General features: G+C 37.6%; 1 protein-coding gene across 1 annotated transcript in view; it reads right to left on the bottom strand.

Annotated features, from left to right (window-relative positions):
• The window catches only part of CFAP47 (cilia and flagella associated protein 47), a 490,506-nt gene that overhangs the window by 169,801 nt on the left and 302,944 nt on the right, over positions 1-17,761 (bottom strand). Inside the window, exons 46-48 of the mRNA XM_065916701.1 lie at positions 2,589-2,785; positions 1,561-1,704; positions 809-982 (exon numbers count right to left, since the gene is read on the bottom strand). Of these exons, the coding sequence (XP_065772773.1) occupies positions 809-982; positions 1,561-1,704; positions 2,589-2,785 (515 nt within the window). The remainder of the gene's footprint in view (positions 1-808; positions 983-1,560; positions 1,705-2,588; positions 2,786-17,761) is intronic.

Raw genomic sequence — 17,761 nt, 5'->3', positions numbered from 1 at the left:
AATGGACTAGATCTGATGGCAAGAGATGACAGTGAAGAGTTTTAGCAGAGGAGTAAGAAAATAAAATTTTCCTTCATAATATTCACTTCATTTGTAATCCAGTAAGGAAAGAAGAAGAAAATCAAAGTGCATCATTTTCAAGATTACCAAAAATAGCAGAGAACAAAGCCAGTGAATTTCTAAACTTCTGAAGCACCCTCTAAAAATAGATACAGGCATCTATGATGGATAGATACTTGAAGCTTCTTTGAGGATTCTATTGAACACATAATTTGTAGATAAATATGGGAGTAGGGAGTAAAAAAAAAATTTTCAGATTTGCTTAAATATATCAAGTGAGGAAGGTCAAGAATAAAACCTCATAATAAATAAAGATATAAATAATTATGTCTTTCTTCATATTCCCACTATTATTCATACTGGTAAGTGACAGGATACACTTTTGAAATTTCATGCTTGAAGATATCACATTACAATTTCAAAAGCTGTTTAAAAGTTTTTTTGAAAAGATCTTTCATTATCATACACAATATCTTCAAGTAAAAATACACATGACTCAAATAAGTAAATTTTAATGTGTTTTATGATTATATATTAATACTTAGATATAAAACTCGTTTGGTACTAATTCAACTTTATATGAAATGGCATTTTAAAACCTGTTGGACTAATAGAAGGAATTCTAACCATCTCCTTGTGTCACACTGCTTTACCTAGTTAAGTAAAATTAAATGTTTTTAAATTTCATACTATTCAATGTACTCTTTCTGAAAACACTTTCATATTTAAAAAAACAAAAACAACTTACCTTAAATGTTAGGACGCTTGGTGTATAATTGGGCACTATTATGTGTTTATTTGTTACTTCCCCCACTTGACAGTCTACAGTGATGTATTCCAAAGCCAGGGGTCTTTTTCCGATTCCTTTTATGTCAAAGACATGCTCCATACCATCTACTTCATTTTGTAGAATAAGCCTGCCCTGTGACAAATCAGCCAAATTTCAGCTCTATAGGAGTGACAGTTAGAAGTCAACAATTTCTTCTGTCTTAGGAATTTTGAATCTGATTAATGAAGTGAGCTTTCTAGAAAGTGTTAGTCACTGACTTATCCAGTTTACATATAAATACTTCTACTGAATGAATGAAGACGGATTTCCTGTGAAAAGCTCTTTATTTCTTTTCACTTTCACTAAGTGACAGAGTTTAATAGGCCTTCTCAGGCTGTTTACATACTTGTCAAAGAAATATGACTTAAGAAATATTTTCTGAAGTATAAACTTCGTTACTGAATAAAAACAAAACAATGGTTTTCCTATGTTAAACATATTATGTAAAAATAACCTAGATATAAATATTGAAGCCTATGACAATGTGACGTTCAGGATATTTATATCTCAAAACATTTATTAAAGTTTCAAGCAGAGTGAACACCAATGATCAAATTAATGGAAAATATAACTTTTCTGCAAGAAAATTTATCATAAATTGTAGAGGTAAACATCACACATTGGTTTATTGACATGTTAGTGCTAGGGGAAAAAAATCAATGAGTTCATACCATAATCTCACATTCCAAAATAGGTTTGAATGTGAGAGGATAATCCACAGTTTCACCTGGTCCAACATATAAAATAGGAGGTCCATGAAACCATTCTCCTTCTATAGTAGCTTGACATTTCCATTCATTCATTGTTTCATTATTCTAAAGCATGAAAATAAAGATAGAAACATATCAGTGTAAAAAAAAAATTCTTACAAATTACCTTTGTCTATGCTATCATCACTCACTTAGAGCCAAGTAATAGCCAGTCTCCTGGACTTCAAGGAGATCAAACCAGTCAACCTAAAGGAAATCAACTCTGAATATTCATTGAAGGACTGATGCTGAAGCTGAAGCTCCAATACTTTGGCCACCTGATGAGAAGAGCCAACTCATCAGAAAAGACCCTGATGCTGGAAAAGATTGAGGGCAGGAGGAGAAGGGGACAATAGAGGATGAGATGGTTGGTTGGATGGCATCACCGACTCAATGGACACGAATGTGAGCAAACTCCAGGAGATGGTGAGGACAGGGAAGCCTGGTGTGCTGCAGTCTACGGCGTCACTAAGAGTCGGACAGGACTGAGAGACTGAAGAGCAACAACAATAGCCAATCACTGGTCTTAGCGCTTATGAGCGCATCTTAATCATATGTTAAGGTCACAGCTGAATTTGGGGCAGAGGGATCTGAGAGACCATGAGTCTGCTTAGTCTGATGATAGGTTAAGGATATTGGAGTTAACTTTTTTTTTTTTTTTTAATTTTTATTAGTTGGAGGCTAATTACTTCACAACACTGCAGTGGGTTTTGTCATACATTGAGTTAACTTTTTAAGCAAAGAGATGCAGCAGAAGTGATTAATCAGGTGAGCAACGTGATAACATTTATATTCAGGAATAAAACTGTGACATCAAATTGGAGTAACAAATGGCCACACATAATGCAATCAGGAATCAGTTTAGATGAGAGGTGTGAAGAAAACTTTGAGACAGTGGCAGTGGGAATAGAGAAAGTACTAAAAAGAGAAAAAAGAAAGCATGTACTTACAACTGGAATATTCTGGGTAAGGGGTTCAAATGCTGGTGTTTCAAAATAAAATCTGGCCTCTGGACGTTCTTCATTCACCACACCTTCAATGCAATAGAGACGCACATCGTACCTTGATGTCAACAAAATTTTGCAAGGGTAGCGTCCAGGACTGAGAGGAACAAATCGCAAAGGGACTGGAACAGATCTAGCTGCAGCTATCAAAATAATTTAAAAATGGTTTAATCATTTTGATGGTATAAATCCTAAAATTCATTTTAGGATAAAGGAATGTTTTATTGTATTCTATTTAATTGTATTACATAATCCAGATGAGACTAGGTCCTAACAAGGTAGCACACTACTCCTCAGTCTCCTGGGCATTACAAGCAAGTTTACTTATTTACTTTTTTTATTAATGAGAGAATATATCCTGCATAGGTCAGAGGAAAGTCTGCTCCATAAAGATACTGAGGGACCCATGTACACTGCTCATCCTTTGGGTACAGGTCAGGTGAAAAGGAACTGAAAGTTTGCTCAAGGGCTTTTTGGTGTTCAGCCCAAAGTTAAACACACATTATAGTTGAGTGGTCAGAACCAAACACATGATTCTATCTCAGTCAACAGGGGCTGAGACTTGAGAGATATATGGGACATTTGGTAAGCATTATTATCTGCTACATTTCTATGACACAGGAGTGCTCTATCCCACAGCAATCAAAACTAGTTACAACTTAACCAGCAGATAGAAATAATTTTTAATAACCAAGAGAAGCCAAAAGAGGCAAAACCAATGAATACTTCTCACATCACCTTGTTATACCATATACTAGAATAGCTAATATAATTTCTTTTGGTGGGCAGGCTATCTACGCTGGTTCTTTTCTTCCAAGCAACACTACTATTTCTCTGAAAGTCACCATTTTCTTATTCTCCATGAAGTGAGAAAATAGTTATAAAAATCTCTTAACCCTAAAGTAGGATGCACTACTTTATTCTATTTATACTACTGCATTCACTAAATGCATCCTATAATACAAGTTTCACTGCTAAACTCAAATTATTTAACTTATAGATAAGAAACAAGTGATAAAAGAGCTTAGAAGCCTAATCCTGTGAAAGGAAATTCTCTGAAATCAAGAAAACAAATCAAACTTATTAACCAATGGACTGGTCACGTATTATATTAATTGGCTATAATGTTAATTCACTCACATTTAACACCTCAAATGTTAAAAGTGGCAAACTTGTTTTCAAATACACTGAAGTCTATATGCCAAGAAAACCAGTCACTGCTATAAGAACATTAGTTGCTTTAAATCATTTTAAAACATATTGAGGATGTGTATGAATGTGTTATACATATTATAAAATATATTCATCATATTGGAGTAGGAAATGGCAATCCACTTCAGTATTCTTGCCTGGAAAACCCCCTGGACAGAGGAGCCTGGTAGGCTACAGTTTATGGGGTCACAAAGAGTTGAACACAACTGAGTGACTGAGCATGAGCACTCATCATATATTATATCGAATACATTGTGTGTATATAATACATTATATATGTATATATCGAATACATTGTGTGTATGTAATATATTACAGGTGTTATATATAGCAATATACAATATATGCCTAGTGGCTCAGATAGTCAAGAATCTGCCTGCAATGCAGGAGACCCAGGTTCAATCCCTGGGTTGGGAAGATCCCCAGGACAAACGAATGGCTACCCACCCCAGTATTCTTGCCTAGAGAATTCCATGGACAGAGTAGACTGGTGGTATATATTATATTATGTATAAATGTCATAGTTTTATGTTGTATATTAAGAAAAACTGATAATGGATTACTCTTGAAATATATATCATATCTAAGCAAAGTTCAAGAGACTCAGCAGGCCTAAGGAGGATACAAAGGCTGTCAGAATGTTGCTATTTTTATTCTGTCCTATTCAAGTACAAATATAGTTTTAGAATAATTTTTTTCTTGTCAAAAAGGACTCCAGGCACATCATATCATCTGTTGTTCACTGATTACTTTCATTTTGAGAGAAGTATTTGAACTATGGCAACATCATTAGAACAAACTAGGTGAGATAATTATTTGATTAAAATTTGTTGCTTTATTATCAGAAAGGAAGAAACCATACTTTTCTCTTGCATGAACAGATTGAAATTAAAATATTTAGATTATGTAATTAAAAAAAAATTAAACTGCTTAGAATATGAAATTTAATCAGCAGTAATTATTATTTTCATCAAATATAAAGAATAACTAGCCATTTTCATGGTAAACAACAATTGCAATGCACAAGTTCAAGTACAAAGCTGCTATCAAAAGCTTTATGCTATACATTATTTCCTTTTCCCTAAAAATATGCATTTTCTATTGATACTGAGTGAGAAAGTGAAAGTCAAGGACATCCTTAAGTGTACATTTCCCAACTCATGAAATGTTCATAAACAAAGACCCTAAGGAATATGCCATGCAACCCCCTCTCCCTTACAAGTCCAAAAAGAAATTCATAAAAGAATTTATGGAAATGATGGTTTTATTGTTGAAGATATATTGATAAAATAATATTTCTTTTCCTTAAACATCTGAAATAATTTAATTAATTCATGCTAGGAAAAGAGTAGGAATATTATCATATATTATCAAAAAGAAGCTACTTATGGATTAAGGTATTTATCAGGCAGTATCCACATCTCCTTAGATGTGAAACAGCAGAGGTAGAGACTTCTCATATTTAGAAATTTGGAAATTTTACTGGCTACACTGTGCCATCTCAACATCATTCTCTTTTAGTGACATGTTTTCTCAAAGTCCTTTCCAATTCTTCTCTGTAGCAGATGTCATCCATGTCCTGCCATGTCTCCTTGGCATTTAAATTGTTGCTGTAGGCCAATGGTTTTATGGAAAACAGATCTTTCTCCTTGAGGGCTTTCTCTAGTCACAGGAAGATGCTTAATCCTTGCATCCATCAGGCCAGAAGTGACTGTTAACAAGACTGCAGTTGTGGTCCTCAACAAATAATGTATCAAACTGGTGGCAACATAACCCAGCTTCTTTATCCTTTGGTTGGAATAACTCTGAGGGGAATTCTACACAAACTCAGACAGACCCGGGACAACCAAACTCAAATTGCTCTCCGTGGCAACTGCTCATGAACATTCCCTGAACTGGCTCCTCCTCACTGCTGTCTCTCACTCTTTCACACTCCTACCTATGGTTCCTGGGATCACTTCTCAAACTACAGATCTCAAGACCTGGTCTTGGTGTCTGCTATTAGGGATCCCCAACCCAACACATACCCTTAGATCAAGGAAAGAGAGCTTGCTGTCCATGGCCTCATGCTTTCTAGGGCCTTACACTGAATATCCTCTGGCACTGTCTCTCTGGGTGTGCATGGAGTACATGGGCCTGCTGGGACAGGCCTAGGTGCAGCCCAGACCCATCCATGGTCTGGGTTTAGGGCATGTCACAATTTACCATTCAAAGTGCTTTGATCCCATTTCCAGTGCCTACACAGGACTCCTCCCTATGTTGATCCTCCTGTTGGAAGACTCCTAGAATTAAAGAATAACTAAGAGGTGGCCACTAAGGGGAAGATATTGACCAAGATTAATTATGTGGGTTAAAGTACCCACAAATTTGTACACAAGGCCTCTTATGATACATGTAAGAGTTGAAGAAAGAGAATGGGGTGGGCACATGCCCAGGGCCCAGCTATCCTGTGTTGTCATGTCTAGCTCAAAACTCTAAGGAACAAAGACAGAAATATAGATCAATGGAACCGAATAGAAAGCCCAGAGATAAATCCACGAACCTATGGACACCTTATCTTTGACAAAGGAGGCAAGGATATACAATGGAAAAAAGACAACCTCTTTAACAAGTGGTGCTGGGAAAACTGGTCAACCACTTGTAAAAGAATGAAACTAGATCACTTTCTAACACCATACACAAAAATAAACTCAAAATGGATTAAAGATCTAAATGTAAGACCAGAAACTATAAAACTCCTAGAGGAGAACATAGGCAAAACACTCTCTGACATAAATCTCAGCAGGGTCCTCTATGACCCACCTCCCAGAATATTGGAAATAAAAGCAAAAATAAACAAATGGGACCTAATGAAACTTAAAAGCTTCTGCACTACAAAGGAAACTATAAGTAAGGTGAAAAGACAGCCCTCAGATTGGGAGAAAATAATAGCAAATGAAGAAACAGACAAAGGATTAATCTCAAAAATATACAAGCAACTCCTGAAGCTCAATTCCAGAAAAATAAATGACCCATTCAAAAAATGGGCCAAAGAACTAAATAGACATTTCTCCAAAGAAGACATACAGATGGCTAACAAACACATGAAAAGATGCTCAACATCACTCATTATTAGAGAAATGCAAATCAAAACCACAATGAGGTACCATTACACGCCAGTCAGGATGGCTGCTATCCAAAAGTCTACAAGCAATAAATGCTGGAGAGGGTGTGGAGAAGAGGGAACCCTCTTACACTGTTGGTGGGAATGCAAACTAGTACAGCCACTATGGAGAACAGTGTGGAGATTTCTTAAAAAACTGGAAATAGAACTGCCATATGACCCAGCAATACCACTTCTGGGCATACACACTGAGGAAACCAGATCTGAAAGAGACACGTGCACCCCAATGTTCATCGCAGCACTGTTTATAATAGCCAGGACATGGAAGCAGCCTAGATGCCCATCCGCAGATGAATGGATAAGGAAGCTGTGGTACATATACACCATGGAATATTACTCAGCCGTTAAAAAGAATGCATTTGAATCAGTTCTAATGAGATGGACGAAACTGGAGCCCATTAGACAGAGTGAAGTAAGCCAGAAAGATAAAGAACATTACAGCATACTAACACATATATATGGAATTTAGAAAGATGGTAATGATAACCCTATATGCAAAACAGAAAAAGAGACACAGAAGTACAGAACAGACTTTTGAACTCTGTGGGAGAAGGTGAGGGTGGGATGTTTCAAAAGAACAGCATGTATATTATCTATGGTGAAACAGATCACTAGCCCAGGTGGGATGCATGAGACAAGTGCTCGGGCCTGGTGCACTGGGAGGACCCAGAGGAGTCGGGTGGAGAGGGAGGTGGGAGGGGGGATCGGGATGGGGAATACGTGTAACTCTATGGCTGATTCGTGTCAATGTATGACAAAACCCACTGAAATGTTGTGAAGTAATTGGCCTCCAACTAATAAAATAAAATTAAAAAAATAAATAAAAAATAAAAAAAAATAAAAAAAATAAATAAAAGCTACATACTAATGGGGAAAAAAAAAAAAACTCTAAGGAGACCAAGAATTCTAAAATCAAACTTGGTCTTCTAGCTTGGTAAAAAGCTTAATTTCTCAAGGTGGAATAGTAGATTATATTCTACTTAAAACTTTGTTATCCTGATTTACCAATTTTAAAATCTTGATATCTGGTACATGTGCTTCCATTTGAACTTTTGACCTGGGCATACAAATGTCAGGGGCAATCTAGACCTGTCCCTTCCATCCTTAGTCTACTAAATGTAGCTCACCTGGGGCTTTTTCTTTACAGGTGATCCCAGTAACTACGGGATTTGCCAGGGTTCTGTAATTAAACATAACCAAATGTATCTAAATTTATCAGATTATAGTTACTGAAGAAAATAAAGGAACATAAAGAGTGAATCTCTCTAATGAAAAAATATCTAATTTTATATAACTTGAGGTACTGAAGAAGTCATTGTAATCTACAGTTTTTAGAATAACCCATAAAAATGGGCATCTAGCACATATGATCTAGCAATCCCACTCGTGGGCATGTATCTGGAGAAAACTCTAATTTGAAAAGATACATGCACCTCAGTGAAAGCCATGCTACTTACAGTAGTCAAGACAGGGAAGCAACCTAAGTGCCCATCAACAGTTGAATGGATAAAGAAGATGTGGTGTATACACACACACACACGCACACACACACAATGGAATACTACTCAGCCATAACAAAGAATGAAATAACGCCATTTGTAACAACATAGATGGACCTAGAGATTATCATACCAAGTGAAATAAGTCAGACAGAGAAAGACAAATATCATACAACACTATAAATATATATATATACTTTATATATATATACTTTATATACATGTATTTTTGAAGTCAAGTTCTTTTTTTTATTTTTTATTTATTTATTTATCTTTTTGAAGTCAAGTTCTTCATCTAATTTAAATTAAAAAATGATATTTAATTAGTAGCTTTCAAACATTTCATTTCTTGGCTTGGGGCTGGGTGGGGTGGAGGGGAGTGTGTCTGAATAATACCTAAAACAGAATCTCAATATGTAAGACAAATTAACCTAGAGTCAATCTGGTTGAAATAAGATGCTAGAAGCTCCCATTCACTTCCACAACCTCCAAATAGACAAAACAAAGAACTTTAGAAGAATGTTAAGGCTCTAAAGAATATAATTTGATTAGCTGATCTCTTGGGTTTCTTTTTGCTTTAATATTCCATGATTATTTGAAAGTACATCAGAAAAGTGGAAGAGACTAAAAATATACTAAATTGGTCATTAATTTACATAGTTAATTATATATGTATATTATTAAGAAACAATAGTCAGAAATTCTTAATTCAGAAAATGGGGTATCAAGAGAATGACTAAATTTATGATATGAATTCATTTGTAAGATGAACTTCTAATAAACAGATATTTGTTGCAAATTAATATATGAGTAATTATGCATGCTTAGTCACTCAGTCGTGTCGGAGCACTTTCACAGCATCATCTTTTAGGATTTGAAACAGCTCAGCACTTTCACAGTATCATCTTTCAGGATTTGAAATAGCTCCACTGGAATTCCATCACCTCCACTAGCTTTGTTCGTAGTGATGCTTCCCAAGGCCCACTTGACTTCGCATTCCAGGATGTCAGGCTCTAGGTGAGTGATCACACCATCATGATTAGCTGGGTTGTTAAGATCCTTTTTGTACAGTTCTTCTGTGTATTCTTGCTGCCTCTTCTTAGTATCTTCTGCTTCTTTTAGGTCCATACCATTTCTGTCCTTTATTGAGCCCATCTTTGCATGAGATATTCCTTTGGTATCTCTAATTTTCTTGAAGAGATCTCTAGTTTTTCCCATTTTATTCTTTTCTTCTATTTCTTTGCACTGATCACTGAGGAAGGCTTTCTTATCTCTCCTTGCTAGTCATTGGAACACTGCATTCAAATGGGTAACCTCTTTCCTTTTGGCTTCTCTTCTTTTCACAGCTATTTGTAAGGCCTCCGCAGACAGCTATTTTGCTTTTTTGCATTTCGTTTTCTTGAGGATGTTCTTGATCCCTTTCTCCTATGCAATGTCACGAACCTCTGTCCATAGTTCACCAGGCACTCTGTCTATCAGATCCAGTCCCTTAAAACTATTTCTCACTTGCACTGTACAACCACAAGGGATTTGATTTAGGTCATACTTGAATGGTCTAGTGGTTTTCCCTACTTTCTTCAATTTAAGGCTGAATTTGAAAACAAGGAGTTCATGATCTGAGCCACAGTCAGCTCCTGGTCTTATTTTTGCTGACTGTATAGAGCTTCTCCATCTTTGGCTGCAAAGAATATAAACAATCTGATTTCGGTGTTGACCATCTGGTGAGGTTCGTGTGCAGAGTCTTCTCTTGTGTTGTTGGAAGAGGGTGTTTGCTGTGACCAGTGCATTCTCTTGGCAGAACTCTATTAGCCTTTGCCCTGCTTCATTCTGTGCTCCAAGCCCAAATTTGCCTGTTACTCCAGGTGTTTCTTGACTTCCTACTTTTGCATTCCAGTCCCCTATAATGAAAAGGATATTTTTGGGGGGTGTTAGTTCTAGAAGGTCTTGTAGGTCTTCATAGAACCATTCAACTTCAGCTTCTTTAGCATTACTGGTCAGGACATAGACTTGGATTACCATGATAGCGAATGGTTTGCCTTGGAAATGAACAAGGCAATTGTGAATGGTGGGTCTTGGAAATCGATACAGACCCACACGAATTACTGACAAATTCAATTTTTGAAATATTGATTGAAATGGATTTTATGACTTCAAAAGAGACTAGCTGAATTACTTTTGCTTTTTTATCACCAGGAAGATCTAAAATAATATAATATTTAAGTGTGAGAGAAAAGAGATAGGAAGAAAGCAGGAAAGGGAAAAAGGGAAAAAAGAAAGGAAGGTGGATAGAAAGTTGGAATTGAGGAAGGAAAATTTGGGGTGATGCTAAGAGAATGACATGTGATCTTCCTTCCTAGTCAACTACAAATGGCTGAGAGGGTCGGACTTGTCTCCCCATGAAGTTTCTAAGTATCTGTTAGCAGAAAAGACTGGTATGCAGTTCTCTGTCAGATTTTACTGAAAGGCAATATGTACCCATTTCCCCAGGTGCCCTAAAGCACAGGAAAAAGACCAGAGAGGGATATCAAACTGCTATAATGAGTAAATGACAAGAATGGCCATTATTTCCAGCACAGTCAAGCTATTAATAGGTTTAATAGGTAGAGGAATACCTAATCTTATTGTGTTGGTCAAGCCGAGAAGGGGCTTACTAATGTCTGTTGGCTTGATCTATCAATTATTGACAGATGTACAATAAAATTTTCTACTCTAAATGTGGATTTGTTCATTTTTTTTGTCCATATTAGCTAATTTTTGCTTTGTAAACTTTCAGATTATGTGATTAGGTGGAAATAACTTCAATTTTTTTTTCCTACATGGGAAAAACAATTTATTTATTTATTTATTTATTTTTCCATTTATTTTTATTAGTTGGAGGCTAATTACTTTATAATATTGTAGTGATTTTTGTCATACATTGACATGAATCAGTCACGGATTTACATGTATTCACCATCCTGATCACCCCTCCCACCTCCCTCTCCACCCGATCCCTCTGGGTCTTCCCAGTGCACCAGGCCCGAGCACTTGTCTCATGCATCCAGCCTGGGCTGGTGGTCTGTTTCACCCTAGATAATATACATGTTTCGATGCTGTTCTCTCAAAACATCCCACCTTCGCCTTCTCCCACAGAGTCCAAAAGTCTGTTCTATACATCTGTGTCTCTTTTTCTGTTTTGCATATAGGGTTATCATTACCATCTTTCTAAATTCCATGTATATGTGTTAGTATACTGTATTGGTCTTTATCTTTCTGGCTTACTTCACTCTGTATAATGGGCTCCAGTTTCATCCATCTCATTAGAACTGATTCAAATGAATTCTTTTTAATGGCTGAATAATATTCCATGGTGTATATGAACCACAGCTTCCTTATCCATTCGTCTGCGGATGGGCATGTAGGTTGCTTCCATGTCCTGGCTATTATAAACAGTGCTGCGATGAACATTGGGGTGCACGTGTCTCTTTCAGATCTGGTTTCCTTGGTGTGCATGCCCAGGAGTGGGATTGCTGGGTCATATGGCAGTTCTATTTCCAGTTTTTTAAGAAATCTCCACACTGTTCTCCATAGCGGCTGTACCAGTTTGCATTCCCACCAACAGTGTAAGAGGATTCCCTTTTCTTCACACCCTCTCTACATGGGAGTATTCCCTTTTAAATTAATGATTTCTCTTAAAGTCAACTTCTTTCTTCTTTTTTTTGGTAGCCCCATGTGGCTTGTGGGCTCTTAGTTACCTACCAAGGATGGAACCTGGATCTCCACAGGGAAAGCAATGAGTCCTAACCACTGGACCACCACAGAATTCCCTAAAGTCTACTTATTTTATATTTATGCCAGCTACTTTGTGATTAGTAAATATCTGGCATAAATTTTTAGATATTTTATAAGGCAATTTTGTAAAGAGCATAAAGCTGTATTTTGTTTTCCTCTGTGAAAATATCAACTTTTACATTGATTGTGATTAATGATATATTTATTTTAATATCTTATTTTGTGATTATTTTATTAAGCACTGCTCTTTGATTCGAAGTTTTTCTTCTGAATTCAATTTCCTTTATTCATAAGTAGATCCTCTTTTGTTCTTTTAGCAACTATCTGTGAGTTTTAAATTATCCCAATTTTACTGTTGAATTGAAAATATTTTTCATTCTTACTCTTGAGTGATAGTTTACTGGGATTTAAAATGCTAGGTTGACAGTTAATTTGCTTCAGTACTACAATACCACTGTCTTCCATCTTCTCTTGTTTCTGTTGGTAATTTTGCCTTCAGTATAATTTTTGTTACTTTGAAAATAATATGTCTTTTTCTCTTCACTTTTCAGAATTTCTCTTGTCTTTGCCATTCTACTGTTTCACGACAACCTATTTAAGTGTGAATTTAGGTGTCACTCTTTTACCTTCTAGCATTTAAAAAACAACTGTGGTTTTTCTTCTTTCGTTTGCTTCTATAAATAGGAGAGGGTCTAAGTACTCTTACAGGGTCTCACTCCCCTTTCATTTTATAGCAATCTCTTACATCTAAATGTGGAAGTAGCTCAATCCATACCTTTGGGTCAATTTTCTGTATTAAACAAGCATCAGTGTGTTAGATGTAGGGAGGAATATTTTCCTATATCCACTGGCAATTTTCAAACCACTTAGGAGAAAATTTACATCTTAGAAAAGTTTACAAATGTTCCTATTATTGAATAAACTCTAATCCTACCAACAACATGCACCAAAAATCACTTGGACTTTTCCCATCTCTGTCACCACCACCATATCTACATGCTAAGGTCTATACATGCTTATGATATAATGATGTTCTACATTTTCCTCTACAGTTACAGTCATTTTAGGTTCAGAGGTTTTGTTTTCTTAAGACAAGTGCAAACAAAGAAGTGTTAATAAAGGATCACCCTGGAAAGCATTTCACATATATTCATTCAATAGAAAGATATTTTAAAACACCTACTATGTACCAGGAGGAATGCAATTAGGAGGCAGCTTCCTAGTTTTCTGGTAGGTTGCAGACAATCAACTTCTGAGGAAAAGGGAGATCATGGGACTAAAATGTTTCCTCTTTATACTTAAATTATGTTTTAATTGAGCATGAGCCTGTGGAAGGTATTAAATGTGTTTCTCAGTCAGGCCACATCAGCTCAGTAATTACTGGGAATTCCTCATATGATTTATGCAAATGGATGGCTCTTATCTTTCCTTTCCATTGATATTGAATTTCTAAATTTCTGTATGTCTTTACAGATCATTTAATGGAAAATTAGAAGAGACCCTATCATGGAATTGTAGCTTGCCAGGAAGTCTTTTTCATATAACTTTTTCAGAAGGCAAAATTTCCAAAAGAAAAGAACTAAAATAAGATTTCACATTCTAATTAACCCCTCCTTTGGGAAAGAAGTAAGGGATTGCAGGCAGCAAATTAACTGTGTGTTTTGCATTTTCAACTCTGAATACCATAAACTTTCTTTAATTGTCTTGTACTAAAACAAAATGTTTTGAACAGAGTTGAGTTTTAAATTCTCATAGATTGATTTACTAAGTGTATAAATTAGTCTCAATGAACTGTTAGCAAGTCAATACAAAGTACATTTTCTAAGACTTAGATCAGGGGAAAAGTTTTATACTATTTTTTATTAAATGCTTTCCTAAGTGTACTGCTGCATAGCATATAGTGTATGTCCACTACTGAACAGCTAATAGGAAGAATAAGACATGGTTTAAAGTTCACATTTTTCATTACTTGCAGGCTTTATGTCCTCCACAGCTATAAAACAGTAAAAGGCAAAATTGTAGGACATTTATCAAACTGAAACTATCTTATATTAAAATTATAAGAATAAAAAAGTATACACAGTTGTGGATATTATAATTATTTTGAACTGGTTATGCAAATTATTTAACTTAGACTGTATTTTCTTGGATAATATAGGGTACAATCACATCTCATTACTGCATGGTGCGTAGTAGAAAGAAAGCAGCTAGAGCTGGCAAAAATTCAAGTATTAGGACAGGACACATACAGATAACTGAACAAGCTGTAAAGCCTGACTGTCGAGGACAAGTATGGGAAGGCAGCCAGATAAGAAAGGCATTTTAGTCAAACCATAGTTATGACTGAGATTTTCAAAAATGGGAAACTAAATTATAATCAGGTAAGTGGTCCAGTGAACTTCCAGATGTTCAAGCTGGTTTTAGAAAAGGCAGAGGAACCACAGATCAAATTGCCAATATCCGCTGGATCATCGAAAAAGCAAGAGAGTTCCAGAAAAACATCTATTTCTGCTTTATTGACTATGCCAAAGCCTTTGACTGTGTGGATCACAATAAATTGTGGAAAATTCTGAAAGAGATGGGAATACCAGACCACCTGACCTGCCTCTTGAGAAACCTGTATGCAGGTCAGGAAGCAACAGTTAGAACTGGACATGGAACAACAGACTGGTTCCAAATAGGAAAAGGAGTACGTCAAGGCTGTATATCGTCACCATGCTTATTTAACTTATATGCAGAGTTCATCATGAGAAATGCTGGGCTGGACCAAGCACGAGCTGGAATCAAGATTGCCAGGAGAAATATCAATAACCTCAGATATGCAGATAGTACCACCCTTATGGCAGAAAGTGAAGAACTAAAGAGCCTCTTGATGAAAGTGAAAGAGGAGAGTGAAAAAGTTGGCTTAAAGCTCAATATTCAGAAAACTAAGATCATGGAATCTGGTCCCATCACTTCATGGGAAATAGATGGGGAAACAGTGGAAACAGTGGCTGACTTTATTTTTCTGGGTTCCAAAATCACTGCAGATGGTGACTATAGCCAAGAAATTAAAAGACGCTTGCTCCTTGGAAGGAAAGTTATGACCAACCTAGACAGCATGTTACAAAGCAGAGACATTACTTTGCCAACAAAGGTCCGTCTAGTCAAGGCTATGGTTTTTCCAGTAATCATGTATGAATGTGAGAGTTGGACTACAAAGAAAGCTGAGTGCTGAAGAATTGATGCTTTTGAACTGTGGTGTTGGAGAAGACTCTTTGAGAGTTCCTTGGACAACAAGGAGATCCAACCAGTCCATCCTAAAGGAGATCAATCCTGGGTGTTCATTGGAGGGACTGATGTTGAAGTTGAAACTCCTATACTTTGGCCACCTGATATGGACAGCTGACTCATTTGAAAAGACCCTGATGCTGGGAAAGATTGAAGGCAGGAGGAGAAGGGGACAACAGAGGATGAGATGGTTGGATGGCATCACCGACACAATGGACATGGGTTTGCATGGACTCCGGGAGTTGGTGATGGACAGGGAGGTCTGGTGTGCTGTGGTTCATGGGGTCGCAGAGAGTCAGACACAACTGAGTGACTGAACTGAACTGAAGCGGTCCAGGGAAAACGGGAACTAGCACAGGATCATGTCAGACGTCAGTCCACAGTCAAGAAAGACCCTCGATCTCAAGTTCAGGGGCAAGATTCTGGTTTGAGGGGCCTTGGGCAGTCAGAACAAGGGTGGATGACGTGAAGATTATACCAGTGCCCAGGGAAGGAGTCTGGCAATGACATGCTGCTGCTGCTGCTAAGTCACTTCAGTCGTGTCCGACTCTATGCGACCCCATCCCTGGGATTCTCCAGGCAAGAACACTGGAGTGGGTTGCCATTTCCTCCTCCAAAGCATAAAAGTGAAAAGTGAAGGTGAAGTCGCTCAGTCATGTCCAACTCTTCGCGACCCCATGGACTGCAGCCTACCAGGCTCCTCCATCCATGGGATTTTCCAGGCAAGAGTACTGGAGTGGGGTGCCGTTGCCTTCTCCGGGCAATGACATACCTGGGTGTCAAGAAATAGAATAGAAACCTATGCCTGGGGAGTGGAACAGGTGTGAAAGAGAGAGATGTATCACAATAATGAGGAGCCAGGGAGGCCAGAACTAATGTTAGAACAGAACGAAGCAGACCATATGGGGCCTTCCCAGGACAGACCCCCACACCCCCACCACATCCTCCACCTGCTTCTTGTTTGTACAAAAGCTTTAGTCCCAGCCTGCCCCAAGTCACAAAAGGCTAGCTCAAGAATTAGTGATTGAAAGTATGTGAATATATATTAACAACAAAAAAAGAGCATTTAGCCTAGGAGAACTGGTAACAATTTAAACGAAAAATCAGTCAGAGAGTAGTCACAAAATCTTTAGTTCCTCCCTAAAGGACAAAGATAACAGTCTGATGCATATTCCTGAGTGGTTTTGCAGATACTAAAACCTCCAGCAGACAGAGGTTAACTGCATGATGACCGTGAGCACATAGGCCCCAGACCAGCTAGAGCCTGAGGAGTGAAGATGTTAACCCCTGTGACTGCTGTGTTATGTCACCATCAACCAATCAGGGGGTTGTGTATGAGCTGATCATCCACCACGTGACCCTCTCCTTCACTTTGCTTTTAAAACTCCTTCCCTGAAACTCATTGAGTAGTTTGAATCTTTTGAGTAGGAGCTCCACGGACTCCTTGCTTGGCACCTGCAATAAATGCTGTACTTCCTTCACCATAACCAGGTGTCAGTAGATTGGCTTTACTGCCACAGGCGAGTAAACTCAAGTTGAGTTCAGTAATAGGAATAGTGCTCATGAGACAGCATGGATGACAGTGGAAGCTGGAGGGGAGGAGTTCAGCATAGATGGGTCCTGTGATGCTGGGTCAGAGATGAGATTTGGCTCTGGGCCTGCAATTGAAGCATGTCTACAGAGATGGTAGGGAAAAGGAAAGGAAATTAGACAGTGTCTTCCTTGAAAGCTGGACACAGTGTAACTAGTAGAATTATCAAAAATATGTACAATAAGACAGCATTGCTGTAAGGGATACATTTTACGTGCTTCCTGAGATTCCCTTGGTTCCACCACCTCCAGCAACTTCAACCACTTGTCCTGTCTCCATGTTCCTTTGCCTGAGGATGACCTGTAACTACTAGAACTAATGGAGTCAACTCCTTAGCTGCTGCTCTACACACAGGTAGATCAGTCTCAATTTTGGAATTTGGGGCTCCTCTGGTCATGCTAAGGCTTAGAAGCTGGCATTCCATGAGGCCAGGGAATGTCAGCTTGAAGTCTAGGACCATTAATGCCCATGGAGTAAAATGTGGCAAAAGGGAGCAAACGGGAGGACATATTCCTTCCCTTCCTCTCTCACAGTGACAGCTCAAAGGCACTTTCTTTTTACATAGCTCTTCAAAATTGACATCTGCTGAGTGACCTGTTGCATCTTGTCCTAG

This window comes from Muntiacus reevesi, chromosome X (assembly GCF_963930625.1).
Source record: "Muntiacus reevesi chromosome X, mMunRee1.1, whole genome shotgun sequence".
NCBI lineage: Eukaryota > Metazoa > Chordata > Mammalia > Artiodactyla > Cervidae > Muntiacus > Muntiacus reevesi.
This window is presented reverse-complemented; position numbering and strand designations above follow the sequence as displayed.